Source organism: Mustelus asterias, chromosome 3, assembly GCF_964213995.1.
Source record: "Mustelus asterias chromosome 3, sMusAst1.hap1.1, whole genome shotgun sequence".
In the NCBI taxonomy this organism is placed as follows: Eukaryota; Metazoa; Chordata; class Chondrichthyes; order Carcharhiniformes; family Triakidae; genus Mustelus; species Mustelus asterias.
Genome location: NC_135803.1, coordinates 104674594 through 104689646, shown reverse-complemented (window position 1 = coordinate 104689646; position 15053 = coordinate 104674594). Strand labels below are relative to the sequence as shown.

At 41.5% G+C, this 15053-nt stretch overlaps 1 protein-coding gene across 1 annotated transcript in view; it reads right to left on the bottom strand.

The window, feature by feature from the left end:
* LOC144491510 (formylglycine-generating enzyme-like) overlaps positions 1–15053 on the bottom strand; it is a 122389-nt gene that overhangs the window by 101848 nt on the left and 5488 nt on the right. The window contains exons 2-3 of the mRNA XM_078209413.1: positions 10430–10603; positions 4310–4384 (exon numbers count right to left, since the gene is read on the bottom strand). Coding sequence (XP_078065539.1) covers positions 4310–4384; positions 10430–10603 — 249 coding nt within the window. The remainder of the gene's footprint in view (positions 1–4309; positions 4385–10429; positions 10604–15053) is intronic.

Sequence of the window (15053 nt, the reverse complement as noted above, 5' to 3'; positions counted from 1 at the left end):
AAATGAGCCTTCTATTGAAGTATCGCTTGCCTGTGAAAGGGTAACCAAGAGCCACTAATTTTTCCCTCCATTGTGCCAGATCTCAGATGGGGAGATGAGTAACAGCGGGGATCAAACCAACATTTATCATGTATTCTGTGGCTCCGGGTTCTGAACTCGTGTTGCTAAACCGGTTTTAATATTTGACTTCTGCAATTCAGACAGAAAATGTAGCTTTCTAAATGTTTACATTTCCCAGGTGAATTACAAGCATTACAAAAGTGGGACTTTGGGAAGAAGGCTCAACTTTGGATAATAATAGTAAATAATTACCGACAAATAATCTCCCAGTGGACAGCTTGCTAGGTTACAACAAACAGGATCTTGATAACAATAATGCAAGAGACATGTGATTTTCCTTAATCTTCATTTTTATATCCGAGATAAAATATGATTGAAAGTACATTTTGATAACAGGGCACAGAGCCATTCCCAAAATGGCTAGTCAGGCTGAGATCATAATTGTTTTTTGCCTTGTCATTTTCTCCCTTGCACCTCCTCATTTGAAGGAGTTGATTAACTTTTGTGGGCTTTTGCTTTGCAGCAGCAGAGTGCTCGCTGCTACAAGGCAATCTTGCCAACCTATTCAATTATACTGGAAACCACAGCTGGGCTACATCCTGCCCTCAATCAATCTCGACATAGATACATTGGCTACAGGGGTTAATGGATAGCTATTGTGAAAGAGGGCAAAGGTTAACTTTGTTCCTCATTAACTCAAAGGCACAGAGGCCGAATGATAGGTTTCTGCCGTTGTCTTAGCTCTGATCATTTCACTACAACACATTTGAGGGATTGGCCCCTATTCATATCTGGTCTATATGGCTTAAAAAGAGAAAAAAAGACCTTCATATAGTGCCTTTCATCACCTGAGGATTTCCAAAATCATCTTACAACCAATGAAGGACTTCTGAAGTTGCTGGTTTAATGTAGGAAACAGCAGTTAATTTACATACAAGCTTTCCACAGAAGACAATTAAATAATCATTAAAATTATTTAAATTGTGCTGCCTGGAGGAGTGTGTGGGAATTTTAGAGAAAATAAAGAGTGCGTGAAAGGAAAGTGATACCTCAGAGAAGTTAAAAAATGGCAAGCAGTTTGTGATTCATTGTGAAATGGTACTTCTACATTGAATAAACTTAAATGACCTACACCGTGGTAAGCCAAGTAGATCTATTGTGCTGTAGTTTAAACAGGTTTGGGCAAATGGGGAAGATGGGGGAAAAAAATCAAAGTTGAAAGACAGTCAAGTTGCCAGAAAATTGCACAGCCTCCCCAAGCACCAAATTGAATTCCACCCTTTCAACACCCTGCAGACAGACAGAAACTCATTAAAACACGAGTGATGTAAAACTGGGATATGTATCAAGGTAATAGCCTATTAACGGTTGTAGAGATTTTAAATTAGGTTATATAAAAGAGAAGCAGAAATTATTAATAGATACTGAATCTATAGTTTAGCGATTATAAAACTAGGGCAGAGAGAGAGACAGAGAAATTTAGAGGATTATTGCTCATTATTTTTTGGTGGTAGCAGTACTGAAATAGATACTACAGAATATATGAAACAGAAGTGGTAAGAGGTATCTAACTTCCTGAGGGATGTAAACAAGCTTCATCAAACCTGCAGTTCATGATGGCACTGTTAGTTAATGCTAAATGAATAACACTACCTTAAACTAAATAGAACAATGGTAACAGAGGTTTTTTTTAAAATTGGGGGAAAGAAGAAATTTCAACTTCACTGCTTCATAGTTTTTTTTCTATGTCTATTACTTTTGTGGGACCATCAAAGGAGACAATGGTGTAGGGGTATTGTCACTGGTTTAGTAATCCAGAGACCCAAGAAAAAGCTCTGGGAACCAGAGTTCAAATCCCAACACGGTTGTTGAAATTTAAATTGAATTTAAAAAATCTGGAATTCAAAGTCTAATGATGACCATAAAATCATTGTTGATTGTTGTAAAAACCCATCACAAAATTTGAAAAACTGTTTTATTTGAAAAAGACACCCACTGTCGGGTAGTCAAGGAGACTGGCATCCCAGATTATTTTGATGTGCCTGTTAGAGAAAGATAGATATGGGATGTCTTGACAATTGAAAGAGCAATGGATGCAAAAAGAGAACAGATGATCCACAAACACCACCTCTCCTCTTGAGTTCAGAAAAGCTGGAATTGGTCCCATTGCTCACCCACTCTCTGCCACAGGGCAAAGACACAAAACCTTGCATTGATGCAACTAAACAATCTCTGTCACCCACTATCACAGACACTCATGTACAGCATCTGTGGGACATGAGTCAGCCTGGGAGCGACAGTGCAGCTATACAAAAACCTTTAATCTTTCTGTGCATTACTACACAACCTTATTCAGCTCAGGTAAAGGACAAATTCCTACAGTCAGCCAAGCACAAAACTTCAGGCCACTCGTGCCCACTATACCTTCATCCTACTGGTGTCTCAACCCTACCATTCAACCTGCCAACAGATGACCCCTTATATAAAGTCTTACTTCACTGCATACAACCATGCACGTTTCAGTTGGTTATGCTGAATGCAAACTACAGCTTGTATGAAAATGAAAAGTATAAATAGATTGAAAATCTCACTGAATTCTGTTGATAAATGGGTTAACTTTTACCCAATTGGAATTAAAATAAGACCGAATACTTAAAGGATTTTCTTGTAATGTTTCCTTTCCCCTTACCAGATTCTATACAGAAGATTCCTACATCAAGTATAGAAAAATTTGGCACGAGTCACAAATTTACTGGAGCATTTGCACTCGGAGGTGTTTAACTCTGAACATGAGTGTTTCTTCCACACCACCAGTTGCTATTTGAAGCCCACAACACTTAGAAGTCTCGACCAATTCTATACAGTTTATTAATATCAGATGATTTTAACATTCCAATTGGGAACCAGCTGGCAGAATGAGGTTTACTGTGCAGCACATGGCAAGACATCAGAATAAAGCCAGCTAGAAACTCTTGAGTGATGCAGAGAATTTATAGATCTGCAATATGCTTATTACTAGCAAATTTCAAACACTTGACAACTTGGTCAAGTACCAAAAGTAAACTTAGACAACAGACACCACTGCAGAACTCAGCAACAAAAGACCATTTGGTATAAATGCAACTATTTACTTCATTTAGTGCGGTTGTGTAGTAACATACAGGAGATTATAGCAAGAGAGCGGCACAGTAAGTAGTCTCACAACACCAGGTTAAAGTCCAACAGGTTTATTTGGAAACATGAGCTTTCAGAGTGATCACCTGATGAAGGAGCAGCGCTCTGAAAGCTCGTGATTCCAAATAAACCTGTTCGACTTTAACCTGGTGTTGAGAGACTTCTTACTGTGCTCAAGGAAAATAGGACAAGACTTATATTGAGAGGGTGAATAGGAGGGGAGGAGCTGTAATTGATTGGGATGGCACATACAAAAAGACAAAGGGAACGTAAATGGTGATGATGAAGGCCAACAATGGCGCTGATGGCGTACATTAAGAGATTGTGGAGAAGGAACTGAGAGAATGGGATGGAGTCCTGACAGGACGTGGAGTGTGAAGAGCTGTAGTCAAGGTAGCCGTGTGGTTTTCTGTATTCTTTCCACAGACAATGAACAAACAAAAGTGTTTCAACACACAACATGGTAAGGGAGTACCCATAAAATACTTCAAAAGACCACTGCACAGCACCACCCACTCGCCAAATCCTATAACTCCATCAGTATGGGAAACTGCTTCACATACAGAGTTGGCATTGTAAAGACTCCTTACATAGGGCTGGTTAGCTCAGCTGGGCAGAGTATACTTTTTGACAGTGCCAACAGCACAGGTTCAAGCCCTTTATTGACAGAGGTAATTCTGGTGGCCTACCTCTTCTGCTTGTGACATGATGGCATCTTTGAACCCTGATTAGCCTTGGATAATGAGGACATTACATAGGGAGATACCACAGGAAAAAAAAGTTTCACAAACAGTTGAAAGTTGGTATAAAAGTGTGGCCAAAAATCATGATAAGAAAATGAAGAATTTTAATATATAGATGAATAAGACAGAATGTGTGTTTTAAAAATTAATCATGCCCCATTTTCTGCTGTGCCACTGAAAAATGTTTAGTTATTTGCATCAGCAGTAAGATAAATCTCAAGATCTTAAGCCATGATCCCATCTTGTTGACATTGGATTTTGAACTGGCGCAGGTCACAAACATGAGTAACATATATGACAGTGTGTATGTGTATGAGGCGTGTAGTACTTACAGCCTGGGTTATGATGCTCTTCACTTTCTCACTCAGTAGCCCCTCAAAGACAAAGGAGTCTCCAAATATTTCTGCCTAATGGGGGAAAGAAACAACAATGGAGTGTTAACTTCAGAAAATTATGGTCTTGATTTGCTTTGGATTTAAAAGCCTCAGTACTGCTTCAGTCATTTCAAACTTCTCATGCTTTGCTTCAATAGTCTCAATCGCATCTTGAATATTGTGTTCCTAATGTTACTTCATTCCCATAACATTCTTTGCAGTTTGCTTTTTCTTGAACATTCACATATCCATTATCGACGTTCAATGTTGTTTTTAATGCTCACGACGGGAGGTTGACACATTTAACTTTCCTCCTTCCATTTGCAGGTGGAGACAGAGCAGCAAATGGAAATCACCATCTTGGGTGCTGCTCACTGCATCCAAAGCCAGCCACAGTGAGTCAACACTGTCAAATCAAGTTGTGCCATTGATATGATGTGTGTAATGCATTGGAGTATTTCTTGCAGAGCATTTACTTGAAAGATTATTGGCGTTTTCGAGAATGTAACAGGTTGGATAATGGGGAAATCAGTAGACAAAATGCATTAGGTGCCACATAAAAAGTTAATACACAAGACAGGAGCTCAGGATTTTGGGACTGATATTTCACCATTCATGAATGGAGGATTGGATACCCAACAGGAAACAGTGAGTTGGGACAAAGGGACCCAGGTTCAATTCCCAGCTTGGGTCACCGTTTGTGCGGAGACTGCATGTTCTCCCTGTGTCTACGTGGGTTTCCTCCAGCTGCTCTGGTTTCCTCCCTCAATTCGAAAGACGTGCCGGTTAGGTGCATTGGCCATGCTAAATTCTCCCTCAGTGTGCCCAAACAGGTGCCGGAGTATGGCGACTAGGGCATTTTCAAGTAACTTCATTGCAGTGTTAATGTAAGCCTGCTTGTGACACTAATAAATAAACTTTAAATTCAAGATTCAGATGAAGAGACTGACTGTATTGTAACCAAACTTTCTGGTGATATAACAATAGATAGGAAAGCAGGTTGTGAGGAGGATACAAAGTCAGCCAAGGGTTCTAGATAGGTTACATGAGTGGGCAAAAATCTGGCAGATGGAGCACAATGTGGGAAAATGTGAGATTGTCCACTTTCACAAAAAGAATAGAAAAGCAGAATATTAAACGGGGAGGCTCCGTAGGATAATGCAGTATGGGTGAACCTGGGTATCCTTGGACATAAATCACAAAATCAGATTCAGTGAAGGTTCGGTATGCTGATTTCTCGGATGAAAAGGTTTGTCTTGTCATCAAAGGTTGAGTAGCTTGGCCTAATATTCATACAAGAATGAGGAGCGATCTTACTGAAAACGTAAGATTCTGAGGGGGCTTGACCAGGTAGACACAGAGGATGTTTCGTCATGTGGGTGAATGTGGAACTAGGGGACACAGTTTAAACAACGTCTACCATAGAAGATGGAGATGGGGTACAATTTCCTCCCAAGAGGGCTGATAGTATTTGAAATTCTCTTCCTCAGCCAGCAGACGAGGCTGGGTCATTAAATGTATTCAAGGCAGAGCTACACAGGTATTTGACGAAAGGAGAGTTGAGGATTGAGGGGGTAGACAGGAAAATGGGGTTAAGACCACAATTTGATCAGCCATGGTCTTATTGACTGATGGAACAGGTTCGTGGGGCCAAATAACCTACTCCTATTTCTGTTCCTCTTGGTGCTCAGACCTCTCCTACTGCACAAGCTGCAATGATTACATTGACATTAAAAAAGGATACACTAGGTTGGTCACGAGTGTTGAATGTACAATGGGTTTAGCACCGGGCAGGCAGAAGCCTATATCACATTCATAAAGAACAAAGAAAAGTACAGCAAAAGAACAGGCTTTTCGACCTTCCAAGCCTGTGCCGATCATGATGCCCTCATTACGCATCAGTATACTCATGGTCACATAGAAAATACAGCAGATGGTTGTAATGTGTGTGGGGGAAGCAATGAGTAACAGAATACTACTTCAGATAAGGGAAGGATCTGCAAGCAAGGGCAACTCCATAAATAATAAAGGGAGTAGAGATCACAGTATGTATGACAGAGACAATAAAGTAGGATAGAAGTCCCATAGAAAGGTCATGTTAAAGGATTGTCTTCTAAAAAAGACGTAGAAACTTGTATTCACCGCAAACTTTTTTTTCTGTAAAGTATGTTTATGTGAAACTTTTCAATTAAAAACCACAGTGGAAAATAAGCAAGAAAGCCAAGTCCTTGGTGAGTATGACACCACTGGCCTCGGATGTCTTTACTCTCATTCCAATTCCAGTCAGGTTTCCAATAAAACTCCTGGCCAGGCAATCCAGAGTTTTATGTGTGCACAGATCCAGACTTACTCGAGCAAACTAACCTTTTTTTCAGAAACACTATTATATTGATCATAGAATCACTACAATGCAGAAGGTCATTCGATCCAGCAAGTCTGCACCAACCACAATCCCATCTAGGCCCTATCCCCGTAGCCTCACATATTTACCCTGCTAATCCCCCTGACACTAAGGGACAATTTTGCATGGCCAATCCACCTAACCTGCACAACTTTGGACTGCGGGAGGAAACTGGAGCACCCGGAGGAAACTCACGCAGGCTCTATCCCCGTAACCCTATGTGTTTATCCTGCTAGCCCCCCTGATACTAAGGGGCAATTTAGCATGCCCAATCAACCTAATCTGCACATCTTAAGACTGTGAGGGGAAACCAGAGCGCCTGGAGGAAACCCATGCAGAGATGGGGAGAATGTGCAAACTCCACACAAACAGTCACCCGAAGCCAGAATTGAACCCGGGTCCTTGGCGCTGTGGAGCAGCAGTGCTAGCCACAGTGCCACCCTCTCTCAGGAGATCATGAGTCTTTGTAGCTCTGCTTTCACTGCCTTTTGAGGATGAGAATCTAAATATTTTTAAGGCAGAGCAAGATAAATTCCTGATAAGCAAGGTTATCAGGAGTATGTGGGAATGTGGAGGGAAGGTTACAATTGACTATGATTTTATTGAATGGTGGAATCGGCTTGAGGGGCTGAGTGGTCTGCTCCTGCTCCTAATTAATACAATGGACAACAGTTGTGGTTTGCAAGGAACAGTTACAGAAGATGGCTATTCAGCTGTGTGAATGAAAGAGTGTGATAGATCTCTGGAAAGAAAAGCAATTGCCTACAGACCCGCCAGAACCAAAAAAAAGATTGTGAACAATGAACACCACAATGAAGTTAAAGAAACTGAACCACAATACACCAAATCTGAGAGTGTTGAGAATTGCAAAACACTAAGTGTGTTGACTCCAGTCTGAATAGGCCCCATATGAAGAGAAAAATATGTCATTCAACATTTAAAAAAAAGAAATTTTGTACATCAGATCCTGCAAAATGTTGCTTGAAATAATTTTGACAAGGACAGTTCTCCCAAGTTCAATGTTAGTGGCTTCTGGAGCACAGAATGAGAAGAAAGTCAGTGGTACACCAGTTGGTGTGCTATAGATTTTCTGCAGTCTATTCCCAGCAATTCTGCTTCAGCAATGATTTGGGATTTGAATTGCTTTCAAGCCAGAAGTACAGACATTAACCTGGCTTCAGAGAATTGACCTATGGTTAGGCAATGATTGCAAGGATTTTAACCCAAGGAAGGAATGCTGATGACCAAGTTAGGGTGGCATGTGACTTGACTTGGAGAGGAACTTGAAAGTTATGGCGTTTTCATGCACCTGCTCCCTTATCCTTCGTGGTAGAGATGGCAGGTGTTGTTGCAAACAGAATCACTACAGTGCAGAAGGAGGCCATTTGGCCCATCGAGCCCGCACAACAACAATCCCACCCAGGCCTTATCCCAGTAACCCCACATATTTATCCCGCTAATTCCTCTAAACGATGCATCCTGGGACACGAAGGGGCAATTCAGTACAGCCAATGCAACTAACCGGCACATCTTTGGACACATGTTGGCAAGTGGCTACAATGCCTCCCATTGGTGGGAAATGCTGCAAGTACAGCATGCTAGTTGGAGCTCCAGCGGATACAAGGCTTCTAGAAAAAGTGAGAAGGCATGGGATCCAAGGGGCTGCTGCCCGGTGGATCCAGAACTGGCTTGCCCAAAGGAGGCAGAGAGTGGATATAGATGGGTCTTTTCTAAATGGAGGTCGGTCACCAGTGGTGTGCCCCAGGGATCTGTTCTGGGACCCTTGCTGTTTGTCATTTTCATAAATGACCTGGATGAGGAAGCGGAGGGATGGGTTGGTAAGTTTGCCGATGACACGAAGGTTGGTGGGGTTGTGGATAGTCTGGAGGGATGTCAGAAGTTACAGAGGGACATAGATAGGATGCAAGACTGGGCGGGCAAGTGGCAGATGGACTTCAACCCAGATAAATGCGTCGTGGTCCATTTTGGTAGGACAAATGGGATGAAGGAGTACAATATAAAAGGAAAGACTCTTAGTACGGTAGAGGATCAGAAGGACCTTGGGGTCCGGGTCCATAGGACTCTAAAATCGGCCCCGCAGGTGGAGGAGGTGGTTAAGAAGGCATATGGTGTGCTGGCCTTTATCAATCGAGGGATTGAGTTTAGGAGTCCGGGGATAATGATGCAGCTATACAAGACCCTCGTCAGACCCCACTTGGAGTCTGTGCTCAGTTCTGGTCGCCTCATTACAGGAAGGATGTGGAAAAGATTGAAAGGGTGCAGAGGAGATTTACAAGGATGTTGCCTGGATTGAGTGGCATGCCTTATGAGGATAGGCTGAGGGAGCTCGGTCTTTTCTCCTTGGAGAGACGTAGGATGAGAGGAGACCTAATAGAGGCATATAAGATGTTGAGAGGCATAGATCGGGTGGACTCTCAGAGGCTTATTCCCAGGGTGGAAATGTCTGCTATGAGAGGACACAGGTTTAAGGTGCTGGGGGTAGGTACAGGGGAGATGTTAGGGGGAAGTTTTTCCACACAGAGGGTGGTGGGCGAGTGGAATCGGCTGCCGTCAGTGGTGGTGGAGGCGAACTCAATAGGGTCTTTTAAGAGACTCCTGGATGAGTACATGGAGCTTAATAGGATGGAGGGTTATAGGTAGGTCTAGAAGGTAGGGATGTGTTCGGCACAACTTGTGGGCCGAAGGGCCTGTTTGTGCTGTAGTTTTTCTATGTTCTATGTTCTAGACACTAAATGGGATTCCAAACTCCTGCGACACTATCCGGATCACAACATTGTAAAGGACTGATCGGCAGTCATCAGTAAGAAGAGCACAGCCGTAGGTGAATGATTCTCTAACCAAGACCAGATTTGCAGAGAATCTTGAGCAGAGGGAAAGCTTTGCTGTTTCACTCCACCGTAGACAATGCCTGCATTGTCAGTTGGAAGCTGCAGCAATCTAATCTTCAAACACACTGGTTTATAAATGTAAGAATATAAATATGGCACTTGGGAGAACAGATACTGAAATTTGGACTTGGGAAGGTCAGGCCATACTCATCGTGTCCATTACCAGACTGGAATGAGTTCAAGAGCAAGAAATTGGTTTTCGAGTTTCTGAAAGGTTGCAGTTGTTGCGTGACTGGCAGGTATAGGTTTTGTAGAAGAAAGTAGCTTCCAACTGCGACAAGTTGAGAACACCTTCTCTCACCACCACCTTCGAGCAATGTTACTGTAGCCAATTATTGTCAGTTGGTCTGCTGTGTTTAAATCCATCCAAAGCTTCCCCTCTCCCTGCTTCCTATAGCTCTACACACCATTTCTCTAATTCTGTCCCCTCCACTTCCCTCAAAGTGTTGGCAGCCTTGCCTTTCATCACTTTGTTCTCATTCTCTCCCTAAACCAATCTCTTTCTTCTAAAGACCTTGCCTTTCCAACTCGAGCACCCCGCCTAATCTCAAGCTCTTTAACTTGGCATCCATTTTCCATACATCTTTACTTCAGCTTTAAATATAAACGATTGTTCCAATTTATAATGAGAAACTAAAGGACCATATCCTAATCCAGGCCAGAAATCCAAATTAAGACACATTAACAAATACTGCAATGACTCAAGATACTTTTGTTCCAGAAATGGCATAGTACGAGAAATGTAAGAAGGCATAAAACATTTTGTACCTCTGTGCTGTGGCTAGTAGCTCTGACAAATTGCTCAAACTCAGCATTGGTGATTTCATACGCATCCATGTAGAACTGTTTAATGTGCGTTTTTCGGGCTGGGCCCTCTCCATCCTGAGGTATTCCAGGGTCATCGGTTCCCATAGTGAACACTCCGCCTGGTATCAGAACCATCTTAAATAGAGAAACAATATACTGGTAATGGTGTTCAATCATTCGACCTCATTGAATTATGATCGATATCAGCTTTTTGTACCAGTCAATTGATTACAAAACCACAACAGGCTTTGTTAAAAAGGGAGAAAAATCACACGGTCAAAGATTAAATGCCAGAAGTTACATTCAATATTGTGTGTGTACCTTGCATTTCATTAATTTAGCTGGGGAATAAGAATACACACAATATATTAACCATTTCATAAAGCAATTTGGATACTGTTTTCCTGTATTCTTTCATGGAATGTGGGTGCCACTGGCAAGGTCACGATTTGAACACAATGGCTTGTTAGACCATTTCAGAGGGCAGTTAAGAGTCAACTACATTGCTGAGATTCTGGAGTTACATGTACACCAGGCCAGGATGGCAGATTTCCTTCCCTAAAGGACATCAGTGAAGCAGATGGGTTTTTATGATAACTGTTGATACATCAGTCACCAAGACTAAGACTAGCTTTATAATTCCAGGTTTATTAATGGAGTTTAAATTTCACCAGCTGCCATGATGGGATTTGAACAGCAATGTAATGTAAAACTAAAATATAGCGAACATTAAGTAGTGAAAAACCTTCATTTCAGCTTTGAAAAGAACCTGGTGTAATATTGGACACGCTGGTCGCGTTGCTGAGAACAAAATAATAAACCTCAAAATAGCAGTCTGAGGAACAGCTTTAAATTGAAGACCGAGTCTCTCTAGGTAAATGGTACATGATACTGGGCAATTATGCAGAAAAGTAGTTGAAGCACATTGTGACAGGCTCCAGGAAACATGAGCATGCAGAACTAAGTGTGCCAATTTAAGACAGAAGCTCTGCCAACAAAGAGAAAACACGTTCCACAGTATAGTATTGAAAGTGTAATGCAGTTAAAAAGATTAGATTATATCATATGTTAATGCCCTGCTCCTACTCCAGTTTTTCCACAATCACAACTAAACTGGAATTCAAGGATGCTCGAGACCTAATGATGTCCAAACCGTCAGGTTCAAAAAGCGGAAAGTGGAAATTTGATTCTTTTACAAAAAAGGTCAATCAAAATTCTGCTTGAGCACATTATCATAGAATCATAGAAACCCTACAGTGCAGGAGGCCGCCATTCGGCCCATCCAGTCTGCACCAATAACAATCCCATCCCAGGCCCTATCCCCACAACCCCACACATTTACCCCACTAATCCCTCTATCCTACACATCCTGAAACACTAAGGGGCAATTTAGTATGGCCAATCAACCTAACCTGCACATCTTTGGACTGTGGGAGGAAACCCACGCAGACATGGAGAGAATGTGCAAACTCCACACAGACAGCGACCCAAACCCAGAATCGAACCCAGGTCCCTGGAGCTGTGAGGCAGCAGTGCTAACCACTGTGCCACCCCAATTAATTTATTTTGATCTTTAAAATGGAGGAGTGCTTTGAACAATAACTACTTCCCTTTTGATAGCTGATCTTTATATTGATTGAAAGGAATAGAATATTAGTATGACAATTGAATGATAATTCTACTCAATTTTCAGGCAACAGAGAAATCACTCTACTCCAAACAGATTTTCAGTTCTTGGAACTGCATGTGGATCTTTGTAAATCCTGGAGATTCCCAACACATCCATTCTGTTAGTGAGCACTCAATGATTTTCCAATTTGTATAGCTGTGCAATCAGAGATTCTACATCAATTTCTTCAGCAACTTTATACATGACACCAAATCCACTTGGATTTTCATGCCTCTATCTTCCCCAGATCCAACCTTCCTTAATCCTCTTGCTTGACAAGGCAGAAACGGACCTTTCATGTTGTCCTTTGCCAACAGTACAAAGTTCAGGGTGACTCAACTACTGATTCACTCCTGTGGGCAAGGAAATGTACAGCTCTGTTAGGCCCCTCCTCAAGGACTACAAGGATGAGATCAGGTGCTTGTCATACGAGAGAACCTTTTGCTCCTTGGTTCCAACAGTTACAATAGGAAAAAAATTGGGGAATGCACACATTTATTAGATAGGCCACAATTTATCTTGCTGATAAACATTAAAATTTTGAAAAATTCAGCAGTAACTTTTATTTTATTATATTCAGGGAGGAGTAACCAGTGAATAAATGTCCCTGTGTTATTGAATTAGAACTCCACTTGGAAGCATTTTCATTAATTCATCAACAATCTTTCTTGAGAATGTTCCTTGTATAACTCCACACAGCCATATCTATTTTTCCCCCAAAAAATTAATGATGTGCAACTAAAAATACAATTTTAGATATAATATTTACATTCTAGCCAGCAAAACGGTGGCAAGCACTGTTTGGATTTGGCAGGGTGAATGAGTGTGAAGATAGTGCTAGAAACAGGAGGCTGCTGCACATGGAACAGTTTTACTGGCCAGATTCCTTTCATAGCAAGGAGAATGAAAAATAAAAGCAGCAAGATGTTGCTGCAGTTGAACAGGGCTCTGAGGTGACCACATCTAGAATACAGAGTCCAGGTTTGGTTTCCTTACTTAAAGGATATAATTGCATTAGCAGGTCAGAGAAGGTTCATGTGACTGATTCATGGGATGAAGGGGTTATTAACAAGGAAAGGTTGGGCCAATATCATAGAATCCCTCCAGTACAAATGAGGCCATTCAGCCCATCGAGTCTGCACTGACTTTGGATTGAAGGGGGAAACTGGATCACCTGGAGGAAACCCACGCAGACACAGGGAGAATGTGCAAACTGCACAAAGACCGTCACCCAAGACCGGAATTGATCCCGGGTCCCTGGCACTGTGAGGCAGCAGTGCTAACCACTATGCCACCCATATCCATTGGGGTTTGGAAGAATGAGGCACGATGGTCTTGAAGCATACAAGATCCTGAGAGTACTTGACAGCATGGATGCTGAGAGAATGCTTTCCCTTATCGGAGACTAGAACCAGGGGAGGTGGGCACAGTTTTAAACAAAAAGGTCCCGCATTCAAGACGGCAATGAGAATTTTTTTCTCAGAGAGTCGTGAGTCTGTGGGATTCTCAGAGAGCAGTAGAGGTAGCTGGTGCAGTGACAATTTACTGAAGTAATAATCCAGAGGCCTTGGCTAATGCTCTGGGGATATGGGTTCAAACCCCACAGTAGCTGATAGAATTTAAATTCAGTTAATAAATCTGGAATATAAAACAAAATACTATTAATGACCATGAAATAATTGTTGATTGTTAAAAAAAAATCTGGTTCTCCGCATGTTTTCCCCACATCAACTGTTCCAGCTGATTCCATTTCTACTCATTTGGAGGTTGAGCCAATAATCACCTGTCTCTAGTAAGACAATTAGCTTTACAATGCAATTACCAAAGCATATATTTGCTGACACATTGACACATCTGCTTCCCATACATTCACACTGAATGGTGTGTGTGCGCAGCAGCCTATCAATATTCTTCCTGTAAAGCCTTAACTCAATGATAGTGTTGTTGTTCCAAAGGATGACAGCTTCATCGAGACTTGAGCTAACCTTGGCTAACATATTAGCACAACATATTAGCAAGCTATCTTTTCAAATGTAAAACTGATGCCAAGTCTGCTTCCTTAGGTCGAAGTAGAAGATTACATGGCACTATTCAAATACCAGCTGTTCCTTTTCCCTTTTTAAAGGCTAGAACAATTATTGGTAGAAATTGAAGATTACATATCAAAATATTACTCAAACACTTATTACTTCATCAAACAAAATTTTTTAAGTCTGGCTGGAATCACACAGATCCAAGTGTCGCAAACTGGCAGTGCTAATGACTATGGTGTAAGTCTATATTAATATCATGAAAATTCATGAAGGGTTATCCATGGAGATTTGGTAAAGGTCTGCTCCACTGATTTATTTATAGTTAATAATTGGGCAGATTGTACTTGCCCTGTGAAAGCACAGGACTAAATAGGCCAAACGGCCTTGTTGTATTCAGTAATTCACATCCTGCATTCAATTTCTATCACCTGAAGCTATCCTTAACTAGTCCTTCCCTTAATTTTCAAGATTGTACATCTTTGCTTCTGAAGAATCCTGTTTCAGTCACCATGAAGCCGGCTTCATAATCTTGAATATATTACTAGCAAGTCTTTATTAACAACATAACTATATACATATATCCAGTGGAGGGTACAGATAGGGAGCAGACTCTAGTCTCGGTCTTTAGCCAACACTATCCATCTCTAGATTGACTCTGGGTTAAGTGCCTTCTTGCATCAGTGTGTGAACAGTACTGTACTCTTATGTACCAGACCTTATTAATACTGTTTCCTTTTTCTTGCTCACCAAAAATTTACTCAGAATGAGAATGGTTACAGTACAGAGGGAGACCACTCGTCCCATCATGCCTGTGCCAGCCCTCTGCAGGAGCAACATAACCAGTCCCATTCCCTGGTCTTTTCACCATTCTCACAAATCTTGT